We start from the raw sequence: 22,864 nt of genomic DNA, 5'->3' as shown, positions 1-22,864 counted from the left end.
TTAGTCTGAAATGTGAACCTCCTTCCCTGACTGTCCCTCCCGGCAAAACCAGCCCTGGTTGAACTTGTCAATTCCTAAGGGTCCCCCACATTCAGCCCCAGTCCTCCTGTCTGATTTCAGTATTATTCCAAGCTGCACCCCACTTCAGCCTCCCCTCCTGGCCTTCCTAGTTGGGCCTCTCTGATTCAAGCAGCAGGGGGCGCTGTGATGCCTGCCCTGCTGGAGTGTTTATACTGTGAAATGAGTTGGCCTATTGTCGGGGAAAGGGGGGCCCGGTGGAACAGAACCCTTTGCGGAGGGATTGTGCACCCCCACCCCCTGAAGCTTTGTAATGGTTTCTCATCCTATCATCTGCCTCCTTTCTCCCCTCAACAGTGAGTTAGATTTAAGGGGGTGACAGATTCGAGGAGAGGGTGACAGTTGTCCATCCGTGTGGCCTCTCTCCTCAGGACCCCCAGACCTGGCCTTTTTCTTTAAGGCCTGTCACCCTACCCTGGCCTAGGACGCCAATTTCTCTCTCCCCTTGGCACATCCTTTCTAGAAAGGAAGATGCCAGGGAGCCCGACATTTTTCCGGAGAAGATATCAAGGCTGAGGCTTTGGCCCCCACCCTCCAATACTTTTGGATTAGTGAACTCGGAGGGGCTGGGCTCCCTCTCCCCATTCACCCCCCAGTCCCAAATCTTGGTTTTGGCTCCCCACCCACCTCTCCTTGTGCTTCACCTCATGAGAATTTTGTTGTGAGGCAAATTGATATTTTTAAAAATCGGGTGGGCCAAGCCACCCTTGTGCTGCACGGAGAACATTCCACGTGCCCCCATCCTGCGCCTTCCACCCCGAACCGAGACCCCTCCCCCATAGCTATTTATCCCTTTCCTGGTTTCCGAAAGGCACTTATATCTATTATGTATAAATAAATATATTATATATGGGTGTGTGTGTGTGTGTGCGCGTGAATGTGTGAGCGCTTCTGCAACCTCGGCCTAGGTCACTTTGGCCCCCAAAGCCATGCCCTTGAATTGGAAACACTGCTTCTGGAAATTTGGAGGCAGCCTGTCTCTGTCCAGCTGTCCCTCGCTGTGTCTTTTCTGACTGTTTTAACCCCTCCGGTTTTTTCTGGCAGTCTCTGGCTGTCTCTTTCCCGAGTGTCTCTCCCCCTGTCTTTTCTCTGCCTTTGTTTCTCTGACCATTTCCACCTCTGTCTCCTTTCTGGCTGTCCCTGATCATCCAGCTGCCTTCTGACTTTGGGTTCGTTGGGGACATGAAATTTTATTTTTGTGAGTAAGCCTGAGGGATCATAGACCTTTACAATCTGTATCTTTGAGAATTTTGGATGCAAGTGTGAGACTGTGAGCAGGGTCTGCCCCTGCCGACCATGATTTATTGAATCCCCACCCCATTCTGTATTTGTGATTCTCTTTTTGTATTTTGCACCTGACCCCAAGGGGCTGGGACTAGCTGGCACTGGGCCACTACCCTCCCCCATGGTTCTGCACTGTCGCCAATAAAAAGCTCTTAAAGATATATCCACCAAGCCTCAGAATCTATGTTCTCCTGACATCCATCACCTGCTTTCCTTTCAACATGAGGGAGTGAAGGTTAGATGGCTGTGTGGACTACACACACGCGCGCACGCGCATGCACTCTGGAACACCTACTAGTGAATCAGCCTACAGCAGGATGGAGGAAGGGTAGACAATCAGGAGGACTTCCCACACACACTTTGTGCTTCCTGCTAGAAAAAATAAGGAGGCAGAATATTAGCTGTGAGGTGTGTGGTACTGAAATGCCAAAGAGCTATGGAGGTTTCCTTGTGAGGGAGGGACTGATGTTGGACCCTGTGTGCTTTGGGGATGGCCTGAGCAAAAACTGCACAAGTAGAGTAGCTTGAAGTATACATCCTGCTTTCCCGAAGAACACTGAAGTTGGGTTTCGGAAGCCATATGAACCAAAAATATGGATGATGAAAAATAGAAAGATGAGTTTCCTTTTGCTTTTTCTATGACTACTTCTGGGTTATTAATATATCGTGGTCAACCCAAGATTGACTAAACCAGAATTATTGTCACTTTGTCAAAAGATACAGCTGAGCCATCCCCGTTACAAAATCCACACCCTCACTTTTTTGCATAGCAGCAAGCACTCTGGGAATGGAAGTGAGGTTCCAGAGCATTCAGATGCCTAGTAACTTCAATGAACAAGCAGGGGAAGTGATCATGGTAGCATCACTTAATTTACTAATTATTTTTTAAATTTTGCTAAGCACCTACTGTGTACCCAGCCCTGTGCTGGGTGGCGTTGGAAACACTGCAGGGACTGAGACAGTCGCAGGCTATCTCTTCCTAGGGTTCACAGTTCAGTGGGGGACACAGTCAGGAATGATCCTATGTGAACAGGATTGGGAGAGTCCATAGGGCTGGGGGAGCTCCGTGGGGGGCATCTAGCCTGGTCTGGGAGTCGCGAAGGACTTTTTGGAGAAGGGAATAGCTAACCTGAGCCCTAGGGAATAGAAAAAGACAGGCTGATGTAACAGCCAATGCAAAGAGCTGTTGGTGGAGAGAGGCTTGATACTTTGAGAAAGCTACAGGTTTACCGTTGCTGGGACAAAAGGTGAAGGTAAAGAGATTAGCAGGGACCACATTCTACAGACATCAATTCCAGATGAAGAGTTTAGATCTTCTTTTGAGGGTACTGGGGAGCCACGGCAGGTTTGGGGAACAAGAAGGGCAGGGACAGTTTTGTGCTTTAGGAAGACTCCTCTAGCCTTTCAGGTTGAGGGTAGCTGGAAGATAAAGGGGCAAGACTGGGGAAGGAGACCAGGGAGGATGCTGGGGCAGGGCAGACACTGGGGGATGAGGGGGTCCTGGAACAGGGCTAGGGCTGTGGGAGAGAGAGAGGAGGTGAAGGATCTAAAAGTAATTTAGGAGGCAGAACAGACAGGACTTGGTGAGTAGCTGGCTTGGAAAAGACCACACAGAGAAGTGGTAAATAGCATGGACCAGGGATCTGAGAGCCTGGGGCTGGAGATCTATTAAACCTGGGTGACCTTGGACAAGAAACTTCATCTCTCTGAACCTCAGTTTCTTCAGCTGCATAATGCGCCTGTAGTGAGGAGTCAGTGAGGTCGTGTATGACAGTGCTGAGCGCAGAGTAAAGGTGCAATTATTACCATCCGCATCGCCATTACTGGGGCCACCGTGACTCGAACCAGGAATACCCCCCACCCCACCCTGCTGCAGGTTAATCCCCTCTCCTCCTTCAGGTGTCCGCCTAAATGTTACTCTGACACCCCAACCTAAACTCAAGTCTCCTTATTAGATAGTCCCACGTACTTTGTACTTTCCTTCTCAGTAGTCATCACCTTTCTAATTGTTAATCAAATGTGTAATAATGATTGTTTAATGTTCGTCTTCTCCACTGGACTGGGAGTACCATGAGGCCAGGGCTGGGGTCGTCGTCACCTTTGTGTCCCCAGCACCGCCCAATGCAGGACCCGGCATGGAGCAAATCCTTGTTGAGTGAGTGGATGAATTAATGAACAAATGAGTACATATTGACTGGCTAATAAAGTGCATGCGTGAGCACAAATGACTAAGTGGGTGAGTAAGTGAAAGGGAAAAAATCCAATATAATTCTCAAGCTAGATACCCTGGAACTGAGAGGGCGGATGAGTTTTTCTTCATCTTTTGCAGTTTTCAACATTCGCGGGAAAGATTTAACCACAAGAGAGCCGTGCGGCTTGGGATAGATTGTGATGCGGAGGACTGCAGCGACCTCTCCCGGCGCTGGCGTCAACCCGCACATTGAAGTCTTGTTTTGGGGGAGAAAAAGGGAGTCACGCCGCCCGAAAGGTGGAATTGAACCACTCTGTCGCTAGACAGCTACAGGTTTGAAGCCTGCACCCCAGACCACTGAGGATCATCCGGGCGAAATAGTGGCTTACCCAGCAAGCTATATAAAGGACAGAGTATGTATCCTATTATAGTTATGGTTATATAGTTTGAAATGTTGTGAGACTGTTTACCCCAATATTTACAAATTCTTACCAGTTATTTATTAGGTTAGGGAGACTTCTAAAATATTTTCTTTGCCTCATATGGTTCGAGTCTTCTTCGCTTTGCAAACAGTTTATTTGCATAGCGTCGCGCATTCTGGGAAACAGTTCTCGAGGACCTGGCCCACTCGCCTGTAGTTGTTAAAGGGCCAAAGCCCCTTTTTTCAAGTGAGAAATCAATTTTTCAAGAGAAGAGACTCATAATTTGGGGTTCGGAAGCCCTTTCCCTGAAAAATCCGAATCCGAGTGAGTGTGTTACTGTTAGAGAGTGATTTGGCCAAGCCCGGGAGGCTCCGGCTGGCGGCTGTAGGGCTGGTGCGACACCTGCTGTTCTTTTATGGAACTTCAGGAATTTACGAAGATGGATGTTACTTCAAGTATATTTGTTGAGCGCCGGAGTGCCAGGCACTGTCCTAGGTGCTGGGGATGACAGAAATTATGTCCCCATTCAGTTTAGCCACTAGAAATCGTCCATTTCTGTACCTGCATTTTCTGGCCAGGGAAACAGGCTTAGAAACAAACAGTACCGTATTCCACCTCATGAAGTCCATCCACCTGGGGGAACTGAACCTGTGCCATCTCAACTATTATTACTAAAAAGGTCATCCTTTTATAATCTCAGTGATCCTTTGAGAACATCATTCCCTGACATGAAACCTTTCCATGGCTCGCATCTCAGAGTAAAAGTCAAAGTTCTCACAAATAAATCCCTGTAACCTAACCCCTTTCACTCCTCTGACCCCATCTCCTCCTCTCTCCTCCTCATACACTTGAATTCTGGCATAAAGATCTTCTGTTACACAGGCCAGGCATGCCCCCTTTTCAGAACCATTGTGTTTGCTGATTCCCCTGCCTGAATCTCCTTTCCTCCACATGTTCGCAGGACTAACTGCCTCCCTTCACTCTGGCCTCTGCTCCAGAGTGGCAGACAGCTACTTAATGAGACTTTCCTTCCCTGACCATCCAGTTTAAAATAGCAAGTCCTGTCACTCTATCCCCTTACCCTGCTGGCCTCTTCTCCATCACCCTGCCATAGTCTATGTCTGTTTGCTTACTGCATGTCTGCTCTGGCTAGAATATTAGCTCCATGAAACTATGGACTTCGACTTGGATTATTTCTGTGTCCCTGGTACCCAAAGAGTGCTTGAGCATGTAGCAGATGCTCAGTAAATACTTGTAGGATGAATGAGAGACCATTATTACTACCCTTCTCTAAGCCTTAGTTTCCCCATCTGGAAAACAAGACTAGTACAACTGATTTTACTGGAGGAATGGTAATGAGCAGGTAGATATAAAAGTATAGCACAGGCCCTGGCCAGGTTGGCTCTGGGCTTAGAGCATTGGCCCGCTGACTGAAGGGTCATGCGAGTTCAATTCCTGGGCACAGTCAAGGCGGCAGCACCTGGGTTGCATGTTCCATCCCCCCGCAAGGGAGGCAAGCAATTGATGTGTCCCTCTCACAACGATCTCTCTCTCTGAAAAAAAAAAAAATCAATGAAAAAAATATCCTGGGGCGAAGATTAGCAAGGACAACAACAAAAAGTATGGCACAGGACCAGGCAACTAGGAGGCACACAGTAAAGGTTGTTTCAATGGAGGGTGGAGGTGCCAAGGACGGGCTTGGGGATTTTAGCCATTTCTGGACCCATCATTTCAACCAGTCCTTCTTCCTCTATTGTTTGATATGGATAAATGAACATTTTGTCTTAAGTTATAACATTTTGCTGTTTACTTTTTAAATTTGGAAATTTAAAATATTGTCTCTGCTTAGCAAATTCAGATTCAAGAAAAGCTCCCTCCCCCCAAGTCCCCTTTCTTTTAGTTAGATAGTCATGGCTAGGCAATCCCTATATAACTACTGCACCTGTAACATCATCTGTCTCCTAAATTATAACATGTGTTGCTAGAGGCACGTGAGATGGTTTTAGATGATGCACAAATATTGTAAATGGCAATAATTTTGTGTTTATTGTTACTGTTATTGTCTATTTCTGGCAAGTGATACTGACTTCCTTGGTGGTGAAGTAACATTTTGTTTAAAAAGACATTTGTTTTATATATATATATATATTTTTTTTTATCCTCACCCAAGGATATTTTTCCATTTTTTGTACAGATAGAATGGGAGGGAGAGAGAGGAAAAGAAAGAGAGAGAAACATCGACATGAAGGGACACATCGAGTGGCTGCCACCCGCACGACCAACCAGGGCCGGGGACAAACTGCAACCGAAGTACGTGCCCTTAGCGGGAACCGAACCAGGGTCTCTCTGGACCACAGGCCTACGCTCTAACCGCTGAGCCAAACTGGCCAGGGCTGTTTTATATTTTTTAATCCTCACTTGAGGATCTGTTTATTGATGAGAGACAGAGACAGACACAGAGACACAGAGAGACACACAGAGAGAAATATTGATCAGTGAGCGAACTGGCAACCCAGGTATGTGCCCTGACTGGGAATCAACCCGAAATCTTTCAGTGTATCAGGACGACATGTCAACCAAGTGAGCTACGTGGCCAGAGCTGTTTTTTGTTTGTTTTTTAATAAACCAATTTAAAGAAAAATACTAGGTAAATAGCAGAACACGGGAAATAATGATTGTGAAGGTTGTGAGGGAAGGACTGAGGTTTGGGAAAGCATGTCATACATAACAACAGCAGCTTCTGTTTAATAGACATTTATTATATGCCAAGTCCCGTGACAAGATACGGTTATGGTGATGCTGTCTCATCTGAGGAAACCGAAGCTTCAAGAGGTGAAGTCACTTGCTCAAGGTCACACAGCCAAGAAGTAGTGAAGCTGGGATTCAAATTCAGGTGTGTGGATCTTTAGACTTTAGTGTCCTTTCTCTTCCTCCCTCAGGTAACAATTTTGGAACCTCCCTCAGTTTACAATTTTGGAGAGGCCATGAGGCCTGGTATTTGGTCCCAAGGCAATTGGAATGTAGACAAGTGGGTGAACGAGGGACGTTTGGGAAACTGATTAGATGTGAGGGGTGAGGGAATAGAAGTCCAGGGCCAAATCCTGGTCTCAGGCCTGGTGACAATGTGGGCAGAGACATCCCTGAGAGGGAAATCAGGCAGGACAAGTTAGGGGTTTGGATATGTTTGCAGGGCAGGGGTTCAGAAGGCAGTTGGGCTCGTGTCTGGATTGCAGATGAGGTGGCTGAGCAGCAGGAGGTGTGGGGATTGACTAGAGGGGTTGCCCTGAGCACAGGTATAGAAAGTGGCTGCCAAGGCTTGGTTGCCCTGGAACGGGCAATCTCTCAGCGTCCTCCTCTCAATCATTTCAGATTTAAAGAGATGGTCCAGCGGGCTTCATCTGCAGAGATGGGGAAGGTTCCTCCTTGAATATTGCTTAAGCACTTTTTAGTGAAGGAAGGTGAACGCTGGAGGGGGCGTGAAGAACAGGAAGCCTTGGGTTTTCCACAGAAGTTTTTATTACAGTGTAAATCCAAGCTCAGGCCTCCCCTGCGCCCCATGCAAAGCCCAGGCGCTGGGCCCAGTAACGTCCAGAAGACAGCGACCCTTTACCGGCGCCTCCAGCTGCGGGGTCTCGTAAGTGCAGGGCGAGTGCCCTGGCTAGGCAACTACAAGTCCCAGCAGGACCCTGGCCACGGTGCCTCGCTTTTCCTGGACTCCTAGAGCAGAGCCTCTTGGGAAATGTAGTCCGGGCCGCGCAGACAATTTGCGCTAACTCCCTGGAGTGAGTGATCCAGACACCCACCCGGAAATGGCTGGGGCTGAGGAGGGAAGTGGTGGGGGTGACAGGGAGAATGAGAGGAGCAGAGGGCTGCAGGGGGTGGGGGCAGGCGTCCCGCAGGCAGAGACACCCTGTTCATTCGGCTTTGGCTTTGGATCCGGAGGCCCCGGCTGCGGTCCCTGGGATCTTCGCTCGGATCCTGAGGGAGAAACAGATAGTCAGGTGGGGCAAGAACTGGGTAGATATCTGAGCACTAAGGGGGAAGCTCCATGGGGGAACTAGCTGGGTGTCCCAAGCTGGCCCCGCCCTCCATCTAATGGCCTGCGTTGGAATTGTCTGGCACCCTTTTTTGAGAAGGAGGCATTCGGCCCCAGGAGATTTAGGGACAGGGAACAGGTGTTCCTAAGTCCCCCCACTTTCCCCTCTCACCACTTCCACCCCATGCCCTTACTTAGCTTTGATGTGGCTCAACTGATTGGTCACCAATCCCACATACTGGTCGATCTGAGCCTGGGGAGACCAATAACGGGTCAAAGAGAGATTAGAGAGGGAGGTTCCTCTCCCTAAGTCATTCGGGAGGCTGCTTTCTGTCCCACATCCAAATCAGTTGGGGGGAGTGGCCCACCACTCCACTTTCAACTTTAAACCTGATAAAATACCCTGGAAGACAGAAGTTCAAGTTGAAGTGTCAGTCAGTTGGGCCACACTCTGTGGGGAGAGTGATGTCAGGTAGACACACAAGTTTGACAGTGAGTCTTCTTCCTGGGCATGACTGTTCATCTTTGAGTTGTGTCTGTGTGTGTGTGTGTTTAGGGGTCAGGTAAGAGTAGAGCGCATTGGTGTTGGCTGTCATTGATTTAAATACTAGTTTAATTCATAGCATTAGTGGACTTTGAGGTCTCAATGATTCCATCACGTAAAGGAATTAGGACTCTCTCTCTAGTGGGGACATGTATTATTTGGCTCTGAGCTGAGCTGGAGAGGGAACTGTCAGTCCATCTGTCTGTCTCTGGATAGCTGATCTTGGTTCTGTCAGCATTCCGACCGAGATGTCAGTCCCTGGCAGTTTCAGGGAGTGAGAGCATCAGTCAGGCTGCCTGTGTTGGCTGGGTGGTGTCCATCAGACCCAGACCATATGGAAGGATAGATGACACCGCTGGTCTGTCTGTCTGCAACCAGAATAGATGTTTGTTAGACTCTGGTGGTATCAGGGCGAGAAGGCATTCATCTGTCTGCCTGTTTCTGACTAGGATGAGTGTTTTTCCATTTAAGGCTGTGTCAGGGAAAGAAGTCAGCAGTTAGCTCTGGCCGGTTTGGCTCAGCAGTTAGAGCGTCAGCCTGCGGTCTGGAGAGAACCGGGTTCGGCTCCCGCTAAGGGCACGTACCCTCGGTTGCAGTTTGTCCCTGGCCCCAGTTGGGTCGAGTGGGTGGCAACCACTTGATGTGTCCCTTTCACGTCAATGTTTCTTTCCCTCTCCCTCCCTCCCACTCTATCTGAACAAAATATCCAAAAAAAAAATGTCCTCGGGTGAGGATAAAAAAAAGAAGTCAGCAGTTAGACTGACTCTCTGTAGCTAGGACATGTTAGTCGGACCCTGGATGCTTTGTCAGGGAGGAGCATCAGTTAGTCCACCCGCCTTGGGTTGGGGCATGTCAGTCGGGTCCTGGCTCTGTTAGTGAACACCAATCAAAACTCCTGTCTCTGGCTGTTGAAACACATTGGTTAGACTCTAGCTCCATTGAGGGGCAGCAGCAGAAACGCTAGTTGGTCCTTCTTGTCTCTGGTTGGGACATCTGTCAATGGAATCCTGGCTGTAGATGGGGGGGCAGCTGGATCACCCATATTTGGCTGGGATACTGCCAACTGAGGGCCAGTCACACTTACCTGGTGCTGTCGGTACAGCAGGGGGACAGTGAATAAACCAATCACTCCTGTGGGCACAGAGATGGGGAGGTCAGTGTTCTCCCAAGGGATTAACAGTTCCACCTAGAGCCCTGTCTCCCATCAACCCCAATGACTCCCCTCCTCACCCAGACCCCCACAGCCTTCCCAGCTCACCCAGAATGAGAAGAGTCAAACCATTGAAGACGGCACCCACGAAGGTCAAGATGTAGAAGAGAAGGGCCAGCTGGGGGTGAGGGTCAGGGTCAGCAGAGCCTATAAGGCACTCCCCAGGCTGTGACCTCACCCAGAAGCCCTCTTACCCCCAGGGGAGGAAGGTGAATGTTGGGAACCCAGGAGAGAATGGGGGCTTTGGGGCACCTTGAGGGAGTCCACGAGGTCTTCTACCAGGAAGAAATGCCGCAGCTGCGTAGCCGAAGAGACCACTTGGGAGGCAATCTGCTGGGACAAACGTTCCATCTGCTCCCGAGTCAGGGTCAGGTCCACGTCCAGATAGGCCCTGAGAGGACAAAGGGGTGGAAGGTGACTCAGTGGGTGGGTAGCTTGCAGGCTGACAGGTGTGGCCAGGACAAGGGCAAGAAATGGGGGTTGGGGGAAGGCCGGGTATAGATGGCTAAGGTCAAGGTCAGGATCAGAAGATGTGAACAGGGATTAAGGGTAAAAGGTTAGGATCAGAGGTCAAGGCTGCAAGTGAGGGTCAGAGCATGGTTTAAAGTCAGGGTCAGGATCAGACTGGAGTCAGAAAAAAGGAATAACATGGGTATAGCATGGGTCAGGGCCAGGGTGAGAAGTTGGTGCCTGATCTCAGGTCGTGGGTTATGACTTAGGGTCAGCACTGGGGTCTGGAGAGAGTCAGGGTTAGGGGCTGGGGGTTCTTACTGAAAGGGGTTGGCACCATCCCCCCGGTGCACGGCCTGCAGAACTTTTCGGTAAACCCTGAGAGAGATGGTGCCACAGAGCAGCAACAGGGCCACATGGGCGGCCACGGACACGATGCTGAAGTGCAGGAGGCACAGCAGGGAGACCATGAGGCCTGTGAAGATCACTCCTGATGTCTTCGTGTCCTTCCAATATAGCAGGTCCGCCACTGTGGAGGAGGGGCGCAATCAGGCTGGGGTTTGGACCTGGCCTGGCTGACCAAATGACCTCCCATTTCCTGTCTGACCCTTTGACACACCTGTTTCAGGCTTAACCCAGTTTCCAGTTTTAGTGTCTTTTTTTTTTTTTTCTTTCCACCCCTACGCATAGAAGATATGTGGACACAAACTTTGGTCATTCTTTATGGAAAATAGATACACTTTTCTGCATCACACATCTCCCTCTACCTTCTCTCCTAGAATTCCCTGCTAGTCAACTGGAATAGCTCGTAATTCATTCTTTTTAAGAGCATCACGATATTCTGTAGTGTAGCCGCACTATCATTTATTTTATTCAATCATGTATCTATTGCTGGACCATTGACTTTGTTTCCTACCCTCCTTTCCCCGACAGTACGGCAAGCACCAGCCTTCTAGATATTCTTATCTGTTTCTGAGAGAGAATCCCAAGGGTGGAATGGCTGGGTGGATGTCATACATATTCTCAGATTGCTTACTAGCAAGACTGTAACAATTCTTATTTCCTGAGCAAAGCCATAGTGATCTTTGCCCAGCATCCTGCCCAGCAGTGGGTGTTGCTGCTCTTTTAATTTTTGAGCAACCTGATAGGTGTAAAGTGATATCTTCCTGATACCCCTACCTACCAACACATTTTTCTAAGTCCTAAATATATTAATAACACCATCCTCCTTCCTAAACCCTAGTTCAAATTTCTGACCTCTTTCTAAGACCCTAAACTCACCTCCCAAGCGCGACCTGAGCCCTGTCCAATGACCTTCATCTCACCCATATCAGCCCTCCCAATAATCTGCTCCCATTTGAGCCCTGAACCAGGAGCCTAGTACCTTTCTACTTCTTTCCAGACACTTTTCATCCTCTTACCCTCACCCCAATAAAACTCTGACCCATCCCGACTGGTTCTTCTCAGAGTCTGACCCCTTCCTTCTTTATCCTCCCTGTACACATCCTCCCATCTACCTTTAGCTAGGTCAGGCCTCCCCCCTACCCAAACGCGCAGGGACCTCCCCCGCAGGCTCCTCGAGGCAGGTGCCAGTGGGTGGGGGAGGGGCCGGGTCGCCTGAGGCGGGGGCTAAGTTTAGGCACGCTGGGGGGAGGGGGCCTCGCCTGCAGCTGTGCTGGCCCATCCAGCTACTGAGTGACAGCGCCGCCTGGGCCTGAGGCTGGGGGAGGGGGCCTTCCTGCTCTTCGGCTCCAAAGCCCTGTGTTGGGAGAGAGGGTACCCCACGTTCCCTCCACGCTCTTCCTAGATACCCCCCAAGTTCCCCAGCCTCAGCCTGCAGCTCTGGGGAATCTGGGACCAATAGAAAACATCCCCCCAGATTTGAGGGAGATAGCGCATCTGGATCCCTTTCCGCCGTCCCCCAGACCCCGTCTCAGCCCGCCCCGCAAGCCCACCTTTACTCCCCATCTCTGCTCCGAGTGAGAGGTTGCGGACACCACTGCTTCTCGGGGATTTTGCCCTCTTCAGTGGAACCCGGAGGGAAGGAGCGGAGGGGCGGGGCCCTTTGTACCCAGCCAATGGCTCTCCATAGAGGTGGGGACAATTCCAAAAAGGGGTGGTTCTCTTTGTAAACAGCCAAAAGCAGTGATCTCTATAAGCAACCCTTGGCGGTTCGTGGTGGCTGAGCATATTTTAAACTAAGGCAGGGTCCATTTGCAACTGGCTAATGGATGTGGTCAGGGAAGAGGAGAGTTTTTAAAAGGCATAGAAGTTTACTTATAAATGTCCCACAGCCATATCATGAAGAGAGCTTTTTCAGGGCTTTGACCTGCCCAAAATCAGCCTCTTGGGGAAGCACTCCAAAAGAGCCAATCCTAATGCTCATGGGAGGACTAACTTCCCAAGTGGGAGGAGATCTGTACAAAAAAACAAAACATGGCCATCAAAGATAATGGAATAAAAAATGTTAAGGGTTGAATTGATAATGTCCAGGCAATAGTTCCTTCGTGAAATTGGTCCCTTTAAATTGCAACCCTCCCAGCCCAGCCGGTGCGGCTCAGTGCTTGAGCGTCAACCCATGCACTAAGAGGTCGCCGCTTTGATTCCCGGTCAGGGCACATGCCCGGATCGTGGGCCCAATCCCCAGTGTGGGGCATGCAGGAGGCGACCCATCCATATTCTCTCTCATCGATGTTTCTCTCTTCCTCTCTCTCTAAAAATCAATAAAGGGAAAAAAAAGTTTTAAATTGCAACCGTCCCACCCTCCCTCTAATCCAAAGGAGCACCTTTATTTGAGCAGTTTACCTAGAAGGTGTGGTTCCAATGTGAATTCTGATTGGTCCGTGCTAACAAGGCACTGCCCCGTGATTGGCTCCCGATCCAGCTGCCCCCATGGCTCTTCCTCTTTCTCGTCCAGCGAGGGCTCATCAGGCCAAGAGTTCGAATCCCGAGATTCGGGTGGGGATGGGGTACGGGCCTGGGGGGTTCCAGAGCCAGGGCTGGACTGTGGAGTCAAGACTTCGGGCGGCGAGGACTGAGCGAGTCCGAGTTGTAGGTCCAGTTCTGGCACATTAGAGAGAGAAGGCCATGAGCTTTCACCTTGGAGGGGCCCTGAGAAGAGATTACCCACCCCTGATGCCTTTAGTCCCAGAATCTCGGGACATATCACCTTTCCTAGCCTCTCTAGCCTCTGATCCGTCGGGTTCCTCGTCTTCCAGCGGGGTGGAGCTACTGGTGGCAGAATCCTCCCCGGACCCGGCTCCTCGGACCGCCCAGTCCAGCTGGTCCAGCTGGAGCCCCAGGTCTTCCAGGGGGCGCTCGGCGAGAGGGGCAGTGTCAGGGTCTCCCCGGCGCACGGGCTCCGGAGATTGGCTCAGGCTGGGGATGCTCTCCAAGCTGTCGCCCAAGCCAGGCTGAGGGGGTGGGTCTCGTGGTTCCGAGACTGAGCGGCCTTGGGGCCGGGGGCGGCGGGCAGCTGAATCCCGGCGCACTCCGGAGCCCACCACCCCATCGAAGGCAATGTAGGAGAAGGTCAGCTCCCGGGGGGTGCCCCAGTCCTGCGAGGTGGTCTCTTCCTCGTCATCCTCCGAGAATTCCCGGGCTGTATGCAGCTCCCGGATATCCGAGTCGTCGTTTCCTCCTGCAGTGAGCAAAAGAGGACGTGAACTCCTCCTAGCAGGACCCTGACCCACTCTCCTCAACCCTCCTATCCAGCTGCGAGCCCTTTTCTTCTTCTTTTTTTTTTTATTCTCACCCGAGGACATTTTTCCATTTTTTTGTTCAGATAGAGTGATAGGAAGAGAGAGAAAGAGAGAGAGAGAGAGAGAAACATCCATGCGAAAGGGACACATCGAGTGGCCGCCACCCGCACGACCAACCAGGGCCGGGGACAAACTGCAACCGAGGTACATGCCCCTAGCGGGAACCGAACTCGGGTCTCTCTGGACCGCAGGCCGAGGCTCTAACCGCTGAGCCAAACCGGCCAGGGCAAGCCCTTTTCAAGTCACATTTTCACAATTCTCCCCTCCACTTACCTTCCGTGGAGTCAGGGGTAGAAGAGGCTGTGGATGGAGCTTCTTCTGCGAGAGGGGGAAAAAATCGAAGATTCTTTGAAGTTTAGACTGTCCGAATCACTGATGTGTGCCAGTCCTGGAAACTTGGGTGGTCCAAATTAAGGAATCTTAGAATATTTGAATCACAGGGCCTTTGGAATGTTCTGAATACAGACTGTAAAATCTGTCATTTCTATCAAAAGCTCAGTCTTAGAAGTTCAAATCCAACAATCCTAATCTCAGAAACTTCAAGTTAGAAATTTTAGGTTTCAATTCATTCATTCTTTCAACAACCATTTATCAAGTACCCACTATGTGCCAGGCACTGTTTTGGATCCCGAGGACACAACTGCGAACAAAACAGACAAAACCCCTGCCCTCATAAAGCTTATACTTTATAGAGACAGAAAATAAACAATTAAATATATAATGCTGGGTGCTTTAAGTATGTGAAGAATAAAGCTGGGTAAGGGAAAAGGTGCTACAGGCAGGTAGGGTGGTCAGAAGACTTCTCTGATAGGATGACATTTGAGCAGAGATCTGAATGGAATGAGGAATCCATACATATATCTAGGGAAGAATCCTCCAGGCAGATGGAAAAGCTCAGTACAAAGGCTCTGAGGCAGGTATTGTTTGGTATATTTGAGGAACAGAAAGGTACAAAGGTATGATTGGAGCAGAGTAACTGAGGGGAGGATGGGTGAGAGATAAGAGACAATGGGTAAGGTGAAGGGGGCCGGGGGATCATGGGGCCATTCTTCATAAGCCTAAGTAAAGACAAGTTCTTAGAATTTTGGCACCTGGACTTCCCAGACATGCATTTGGCTAGATCTAAGAGTGTTGAAATCCCTAGCTGTTAGAACTACGGGAGTATAGGGAAGAGAATGTTAGACAAGGACTATTAGAGCCCTGGGCTCAGAGATTATGAGGATCAGACAATGCGTTTTGAGTTGTGAAATCCAGCCCCGCAGAAGTATTGAACTTGGGGCTTGGCCTACAGGAGATGCCTAATGCCCTTTGGAAATTGGAATCAGATGCCCTCCGCTCCCACCTTGTATCCTTAGCAGGGGAATCGGATGCCAGGAATCGGAGGGCTGGAGCAGAGTGAGTCTCTTCCAGTGTTACTACTAATCATTGGTAAAGCCTGTTAAGGACTCAGGAGTCCTGGCCCCAACCCAGGAATGGCTGTTTCCCAGGGAGAGGAGTTGGACAATATGGGCGAGGTCCGGGCTGCCTGTGAGTCAGGGCACAAAACGGAGGTGGGATGCGAAGGTGGGTGATGAGGGGGTCAGACCCGTCTTCTCTATCCTAGCTCTACCCTTCCATTCAACTGCCCTCCACGCCGACTGAGGCCAGCACCAGGAATGGGGACAGCTCCCGGCAAATGTCCTCATCCCCAGGCGAGGCCCAGCAGCACATCCTAGCGCCCAATGCGCCTCCAAGCCAATTATCTCAGTGCCCCCTAACTCCACTCTGTGTCACTCAAGTCTTCCGGGTCAGGTCGCCCCGTTGACGCTAGATCGCGGGGGGAGGGGAGAGCATCCTTTGTCTCCTTCGCCTCCTCCCCCATCCCTGTTTCCCGCGGCCGGGCGCAGAGAGGATACCGGAGAGGAGCCCACCCAGGCCTCTGGGCTCCACCACCAGGCCCGAGATTGCCCCTACTCACTGCAATGGGCGAAGACCGGCAGGACCTGCCCCATGGCCCCCCTCGGGCCTGCATCGGGACCCCCGCCCACTCCGGCCACGCCGCCCTGGGCCTGGGGCCGCGGGCACTCATCTCCACCGAGCCCACGACGCCGCTGCCATCCTTGTCGCCTCCTCCTCCCCGGCTGCTCCAGCAGCCGCCGCCGCTGCCGCCGCCCTCTGCTCGGCTCGGCGGGGGCGGGCGGGGCCGCTGTAGGGTAGGCACTGCAGCGCGGAGCTGGAGGCGGGGCCAGAGGACAAGCTGGGAGGAACCTGAGGGCGGGCAGGGGGCGGGGCAACACGATGGGCGCGGGGTGAGGGGCGTGGTTTTATTCTCGAGGGGCGGGGTTAGGAGGATAGGCTAAGGGGCCTAGAAGTAAAAGGCAACCTGAAAGGCGGGGTCTAGATGAAAGGGGGCGCGGCCTGTAGGGGAAGAGGGGAGGAGCCTACGGTTGGGTGAAGGGTTGGGGAAAGAATGGTGGGGGCATGGATCTCAGAAGAGCGGAGCTAGGGGTGGCACTGAGGACAGGTAGGATTTGAGTCTAGATTTTGAGAGGGAGTGGGAAAAGGGGCGGATAGAAACTACCCAGAAAGTTTTTAGAGACCAGGGGAGGAGCTCAGACATGGGTGGGACTTAAACCAATTTAAAATTACGTATTCCTATAGTTGGGCGGGGCTAGTCAGAGACAGGAACAACAAGCTTGGCCTAAAAGGAACAAGAGAACAGGCACGGGGAGGGGAGGGGGGGCGTAGCCTAGAAGGTGGGCGTAACCTGGAGAGAGGGCGCGTGCTTTTGGCTAGTTAGAATGTCCAGGCTGGCCTGTAGTTAAGAGGCGGAGCTAGAAGTGGGGCCAAGACTGAAAATATTAAGAGTTTAAGGCTCTGGGTTTGCAAGAGTGGCGGGACCTGGAATAGAAGCAACCGAAGATCTGGGATGAAATCCAGAAGGGGAGGGGTCGAACTAAAATAATAAAGGATTTATAGATTTAAAAACGGGGGCGGGAGCACTGAGGTGGTTGGAGCTTGGATGGAGCAGGGCTGGTGTGGACTGAAGCCAAGACTGTAGTGTTGAGAACATGGATTCTAGAGTTGGTGTCCCTGCTGGTTCTGCGACTCAGTTTCCTCTTCGGTAAATCGGAAATGATGGTGTAAAATAGTGTGTAACACGTGGTGAATGCTAGTTTGCTATTTTTTCCTGACCCTGATCCCAAACCTCTCTTTGAAGGTGCGAGAGAAAGGAGACCCAGGAGTCCAATCTCTTCTAGTGACTCGATTTGAGTGCAGATCAAGGGCATAGTAAGGAGATTTCGGCGGTTTAAAATCTCACAGTGGAAGGGATTAATGCAAGGAGGGCGGGCAGGTGCAGTGGGTGGAGCCTTCCTGATCCCAGGACCGAAGGATGGCGGCCCTTGTCCGCCTGCTGGAACGTCTCCTCTGGCCAGCTTGCAAGAAAGAGGAGGCGAAGGAGGAGGAGAAGGAGGGGCGCAGGGCTCCCGACAGACCTCGGTTCCTCCTGGACGCGCCGCGATGCACTCAGCGGCCGCACGGCGGTGCGGCAGCATCTTGGGACCTGCGCTTCGGGGCGAGCGCAGCGCAGGGCTGGCGCGCGCACATGGAGGACGCGCATTGCGCTTGGCTTGCGTTACCCGGGCTGCCCACGGGCTGGGCTTTCTTTGCTGTCCTCGACGGCCACGGCGGGGCGCGAGCAGCCCTCTTTGGCGCGCGCCACCTGCCGGGCCACGTGCTCGAAGCGTTGGGCCCGGCGCCTGGCGAGCCCGAGGGCGTGTGCCAGGCGCTTCGCCGCGCCTTCTTGAGCGCAGACACACGCCTGCGCTCGCTCTGGCCCCGTGGCGAGCCGGGCGGCTCCACCGCGGTGGCATTGCTCGTCTCCCCGCGCTTTCTGTACCTGGCACACTGCGGTGACTCTCGCGCGGTGCTGAGCCGCGCAGGAGCTGTGGCCTTCAGCACGGAGGACCATCGACCCCTCCGGCCCCGGGAACGCGAGCGTATCCATGACGCGGGCGGCACCATCTGCCGCCGGCGCCTCGAGGGCTCGCTGGCAGTGTCGCGAGCGCTGGGCGACTTTGCCTACAAAGAGGCTCCAGGAAGGCCCCCTGAGCTGCAGCTTGTTTCCGCGGAGCCTGAGGTGACCGCCCTGGCACGGCGGGCCGAGGACGAGTTCATGCTCCTGGCCTCCGATGGTGTGTGGGATGCGATGTCTGGTGCTGCCCTGGCAGGACTGGTGGCATCACGCCTCTGCTTGGGCCTGGCCCCAGAGCTTCTCTGCGCGCAGCTGTTGGACACGTGCCTGTGCAAGGTCCTGGGCGGGGCCTGTGATCACTGAGGGGGAGAAGCCAATGGTGTTAGGAGGGGATCGAACCTGCAACCTTGGTGTATCGGGATGACGCTCTAACCAACTGACCTACCCGGCCAAGCGGGAGTGGGTCTTGAGGCATAAATAGTACTAGGAGGCACAGCTAGACAGCAGAGAGGAAGGGGTTTGGGGAAAGGGGCGTGGCTCTTTGATCGGGTGGGGCTAGGACAGTGAGGGGCGTGGTCTATGGGATTATTCCCTTTCAAATGGCTTCTTTAGACTGGCAGATGGGCGGGACTTGAGAGAAATGAACATAACCCAATTGGGGAGGAAGGTCCAAGAATCCTGAGATTAGGGAGCTCTACTTCTAAGAGCATGAACCCCCGTCCTGGGACATTCAGCCAGGTCCCACCAGGCCCTCTTTTCTCCACCTTCTTCAGGGCAGCCTGGACAACATGACCTGCATCCTGGTCTGCTTCCCGGGGGCCCCCAGGCCTTGTGAGGAGGCGATCAGGAAGGAGCTAGCGCTGGATGCAGCCCTGGGCCGCAGGGTCGCTGGTGGGCAAACTCTAGAAGCTCAGCGGGAAGGGTGGTCGGCAAGCAGGGGCACTCCCATAACCCTTGCCTTCTCAGAGCTGTGTTTCTCTGCCCAGGAGCCTCCCACCCTGAACAAGGTTTTCAAGACTCTGGCCTCTGAGGACATCCCAGATTTACCTCCTGGGGGAGGGCTCTATTGCAAGTGAGTCTGGGTGGGATGGGGTAGAATGGGGAGAGAGGTGGCCAGAGGAGGGTCTCCTTCTAAGGGCCTCTCTCTGCTCTCCAGGGCCACTGTCATCGCTGAAGCTTATTCTCAGCTCTTCCAGGCCTCAGGGGAGCACTTGGAGGTAAAGACCCTATGTTCTTGAATGTTTCTCTTAGAAGAATGTCATCTAGCCCCCCGTCATCCTTTAGTGATAGGGAAATTGAGGCCAGAGAGGACATGGGACTTGCCTGATATATTGATATAGTCTCACTTCTGGTCTGTAACATTGTGTGAGGTATGATGGTGGGGAAGCAGAAGCAGAGGAGACTGTGCTTCCCCTCCAAGAAACGTGCCCCTTGCAATGCTCTGTAAAGCCTCTTCATTCCAAGCACCACCCCCTCCATCCAGGAATAAGGCAAAAAAATTCAAGGAATGTTGCAAACTAGGCCTGGATGCACCGCAGATCAGGATATCCCTGAGGATGGTATGGATCTTGGAGAGAGGTTGTGAATAGGCCCAGAGAGCCTAAAGAATTGGAGATGTCCAAAGAGGCGTGGGTGGGGCCACATAAAGGAAGGAGTAGGGTGGAAATGGGAAGGAGGAAGCTGGGGTCAGAGCCCAGAGGTTTTGCATAGCAGAAGAGAGTTTTGCTATTCCCACTTAGAGGAGGGCAGTTGTTGATAGTTTCTGAGCAGCAGAAAGAGGTATTTGTCAGGAGTGTTTGAGTTGTGAGTGACAGAAACCCAATTCAAACTGGGAAAGCAAAACAGGAAATTTACTGGGCCATGTAATTGAAGAGTTCAGGGACTTAAGGCATGACTGCATCCAGTTGTCAGATGATGTCTTCAGGAACCATCTCTCAGTTTTATTTCCTCTGAGTTGACTTCATTCCCAGGCAGGGTCTCAGCTTGAGGTAGCTGACTGTTGCAGCTCCAGCCTCACATCCCACAAGCCCAACATCCACCGTGGAGAGCAGGCACCAGTTTCGCAGTAGTTGCAGCAATGGTTCCAGAGCTGGTTCTCATTGGCAGATGGGCGGGACTTGAGAGAAATGGCTGCACCCGGTCACGTGCCTGCCAGTCATTGTGTCTCTGGCTGGCCAGACTATGGTTACAAGCCCAACCCAAGTGCTTAGGGTTGGGGGTTCAGTGCATCCAAACCTGACGAATTGAGAGATGGGGAATGGTGGTCCCCCAAAGGAAAATAGGAGTGTTGTTTGCAGACTATAGGGGAGTAGATACTGAGAGGCAAGAAGGGTGCCTATTCACCATCTCTTACATTTTGTTACAGAAAGTGCGGAATGGGGCTGGGAAGGCCACTGGCACCCATTCAAGCTCTGCCTTGGACTTCCAGGCCTGACAGCTGTCATTCTTTGAGGCCCCTCTGTTGTCCTTTGGGGCCCCAAGGGAACTTAGAAACCTCTTCTTACCCAGCTACGCAGATCAGCGGAAGGAAGACGAGCGGAGAGAGGAACCCCAGAATGTTATTTCCCCTTCTCCTACTTCCCTCTCACAAAATGTCTTATGAGGGGGAAATTCCACTCACCATCTAGATGGCCAAAAAAAAAAATCCCAAACAAAATGTTTGTGAACTATTCAGAGCTGAACAGATTCTGAGAGATCACCAAGTTTAATAATGTTCTCTTCCTTTCCCACTTTTCATTTGTTTTGGGGGAGTTAGAGGAGAGTTTTTGTTTTTATTTTTTTTCATCCTCACCCAAGGACAATTTTTTTCCACTTTTTGTTCAGATAGAGAGGGGGGGAGGGAGGGAGGGAGGGAGGGAGGGAGGGAGGGAGGATGAGAGAAAGAAACATCCACGTGAAAGGGACACATCAAGTGGCTGCCACCCGCAGGACCAACCAGGGCCGGGGACAAACTGCAACAGAGGTAAGCGCCCTTAGCGGGAACAGAACCCGGGTCTCTCTGGACCACAGGCTGACGCTCTAACTGCTGAGCCAAACTGGCCAGGGCTTGTTTTTGTTTTTAAATTGTTTTCCTTTTATTGATTTTAGAGAGAGAGAAAGTGAGAGGGAGAGAGATAGAAACATCGATGAGAGAGAACATCAATTGGCCCCCTCCTGCATGCACTCCACTGGGGATTTGGCCCACAACCTGGGCATGTGCCCTGACAGGGAATTGAATCGGCGACCTCTTGGTCGATGCTCAACCACTGAGCCACACTCGCTGGACAAGAGTTTTTATTATTAAATTATAATTATATGATTCAAGATATGTTTTTCTTATAGAAAAAACACCCCAAATATCATTTGCCCAGTCATTTGGCAAATATATTGGGTACCTGCTCACAGCCATCAACCAGGGGGACTCACTGAGATTCCTATCTTTTATAGGGGCCACCTCCCAGTGTGTGTGGGGAGGCAGCAAACAAGGGAACTGATAAATAAGATCATCTCAGACACTGACAAGTGTCTCAAGGGAAATAAAACAGGTGGATATAAGAAAAGCTACTTTGGTTTTTAAATTGTTATTCATTTTTTTATGGTAATAAGTTCACTTGGTTCAAATTCAAAGCGTACAAAAGGGTGCACAATGAGAAGTCTTTCTCTATCCCCCACCCCTCAGCCACTTGGGATGGATGCTTTAGACAGGAGGATCAGGGAATATCTCCGAGGAGGGGAAAATTGAGCAGAGACCTGACAGAGAAGCATTCAGCCATATAAATACCCCAGGGAAGAGTGTCCAAGGCAGACCAGTGTGAAAGCCTAGAGATAGGATCAAACTTGGCATTAAAAAAAAAATTATTGATTTGGGAGAGAGAGAGAGAAACATCCATCTGTTGTTACACTCGTTTATGCATTCATTGGTTGATTATCTTTTTTCCCCTTTATTGCTTTTATTTTATTTTTATTTTTTTATCCTCACTTGAGGACATTTTTCCATTTTTTGTTCAGACAGAGTGGGAGGGAGAGAGAGGAAGAGAGAGAGAGAGAGAAACATCGACATGAAAGGGACACGTAGAGTGGCTGCCACCCGCAGGACCAACCAGGGCCAGGGACACACTGCAACCGCTGTACACGGCCTTAGCAGGAACCAAACCCTGGTCTCTCTGGACCGCAGGCCGACGCTCTAACTGCTGAGCCAAACCAGCCAGGGATCCCCTTTATTAATTTTAGAGAGAGGAAATGAGAGGGAGAGAAACATCGATGAGAGAGAACATTGATTGGCTGCCTCCTGCATGCCCCCTACGGGGCCCACAACCTGGGCATGTGCCCTGAGCGGGAATGGAACTGGCGACCTCCTGGTGCATGGGTAGATGCTTAACCACTGAGCCACACCAGCCGGAAACCTCATTCTTTTTAGCTGCTGCCCAGTACTTCAGATAGGGATGTACAATGGTTTTGTTATTCATCCTCCTCTTGATGGACATTTAGACTATTTCAATTTCTTGCCTTCACATCACTGCTGCTATAATGATTCTTGATCAGGCTCCTGTACATATGCAAGGGTTTCTCTAGTGCAGAGTTCTTGCCACCTGTTTTGCACAACTGTTGAGCTGAGGATGGTTTTTACATTTTATTTATTTATTTAAACTTTTTTTATCCTCACCCGCGGACATTTTTTTCATTTTTTGTTCAGATAGAGTGGGAAGGAGAGAGAGAGAAACATTGACGTGAAAGGGACACATCGAGTGGCTGCCTCCTGCACCACCCAACCAGGGCCGGGAACAAACTGCAACGGAGCCACGTGCCCTTAGCAGGAACCAAACCCAGGTCCCTCTGGACTGCAGGCCGATGCTCTAACCGCTGAGCCAAACCGGCCAGGGCTACCTTTTATTTATTTATTTAAAATATTTATTTATTTTTTTATTCCTCACCTGAGGATACTTTTTCCCCCCCT

General features: G+C 51.3%; 2 protein-coding genes and 1 non-coding gene across 3 annotated transcripts; 1 reads left to right on the top strand and 2 right to left on the bottom strand.

The window, feature by feature from the left end:
• Positions 1-3,840: 3,840 nt before the first annotated feature.
• TRNASTOP-UCA lies at positions 3,841-3,927 on the bottom strand. The gene has a single exon. It is a non-coding gene; the product is annotated as a tRNA-Sec (tRNA).
• A 3,546-nt stretch (positions 3,928-7,473) lies between these two features.
• RTN2 (reticulon 2) lies at positions 7,474-16,179 on the bottom strand. The gene is made up of 10 exons (XM_036275842.1): positions 15,934-16,179; positions 14,250-14,294; positions 13,385-13,855; positions 13,021-13,278; positions 10,537-10,744; positions 10,018-10,156; positions 9,814-9,883; positions 9,640-9,686; positions 8,206-8,264; positions 7,474-7,953 (listed from the first exon to the last, which is right to left on the bottom strand). The coding sequence occupies exons 1-10, from the start codon at positions 15,965-15,967 to the stop codon at positions 7,890-7,892; spliced, it is 1,395 nt and encodes a 464-aa protein (XP_036131735.1). The 5' UTR covers positions 15,968-16,179; the 3' UTR covers positions 7,474-7,889.
• A 252-nt stretch (positions 16,180-16,431) lies between these two features.
• PPM1N (protein phosphatase, Mg2+/Mn2+ dependent 1N (putative)) lies at positions 16,432-20,674 on the top strand. The gene is made up of 6 exons (XM_036275843.1): positions 16,432-16,479; positions 17,176-18,267; positions 18,705-18,822; positions 18,898-19,003; positions 19,088-19,148; positions 20,297-20,674. The coding sequence occupies exons 2-6, from the start codon at positions 17,350-17,352 to the stop codon at positions 20,363-20,365; spliced, it is 1,272 nt and encodes a 423-aa protein (XP_036131736.1). The 5' UTR covers positions 16,432-16,479; positions 17,176-17,349; the 3' UTR covers positions 20,366-20,674.
• Positions 20,675-22,864: the final 2,190 nt, after the last annotated feature.

The sequence above is a fragment of the Molossus molossus genome, unplaced genomic scaffold (genome assembly GCF_014108415.1).
Source record: "Molossus molossus isolate mMolMol1 unplaced genomic scaffold, mMolMol1.p scaffold_m16_p_21, whole genome shotgun sequence".
Taxonomy (NCBI): Eukaryota; Metazoa; Chordata; class Mammalia; order Chiroptera; family Molossidae; genus Molossus; species Molossus molossus.
Note: the sequence above shows the minus strand (reverse complement) of the source record. Positions and strands in the feature narration are given on the sequence as shown.

Bases quoted from the DNA above. Each gene is read 5' to 3' on its own strand.
- RTN2 (XM_036275842.1), bottom strand. From the start codon at position 15,967: ATGGGGCAGGTCCTGCCGGTCTTCGCCCATTGCA. The intron at 14,295-15,933 runs GTGAGTAGGGGC...CCCCTCTCGCAG, and splicing joins GCCGGTCTTCGCCCATTGCA to AAGAAGCTCCATCCACAGCC. The intron at 13,856-14,249 runs GTAAGTGGAGGG...TGCTCACTGCAG, and splicing joins TACCCCTGACTCCACGGAAG to GAGGAAACGACGACTCGGAT.
- PPM1N (XM_036275843.1), top strand. From the start codon at position 17,350: ATGGCGGCCCTTGTCCGCCTGCTGGAACGTCTCCTCTGGCCAGCTTGC. The intron at 18,823-18,897 runs GTGGGCAAACTC...TTGCCTTCTCAG, and splicing joins CCTGGGCCGCAGGGTCGCTG to AGCTGTGTTTCTCTGCCCAG. The intron at 19,004-19,087 runs GTGAGTCTGGGT...TCTGCTCTCCAG, and splicing joins GGGGGAGGGCTCTATTGCAA to GGCCACTGTCATCGCTGAAG.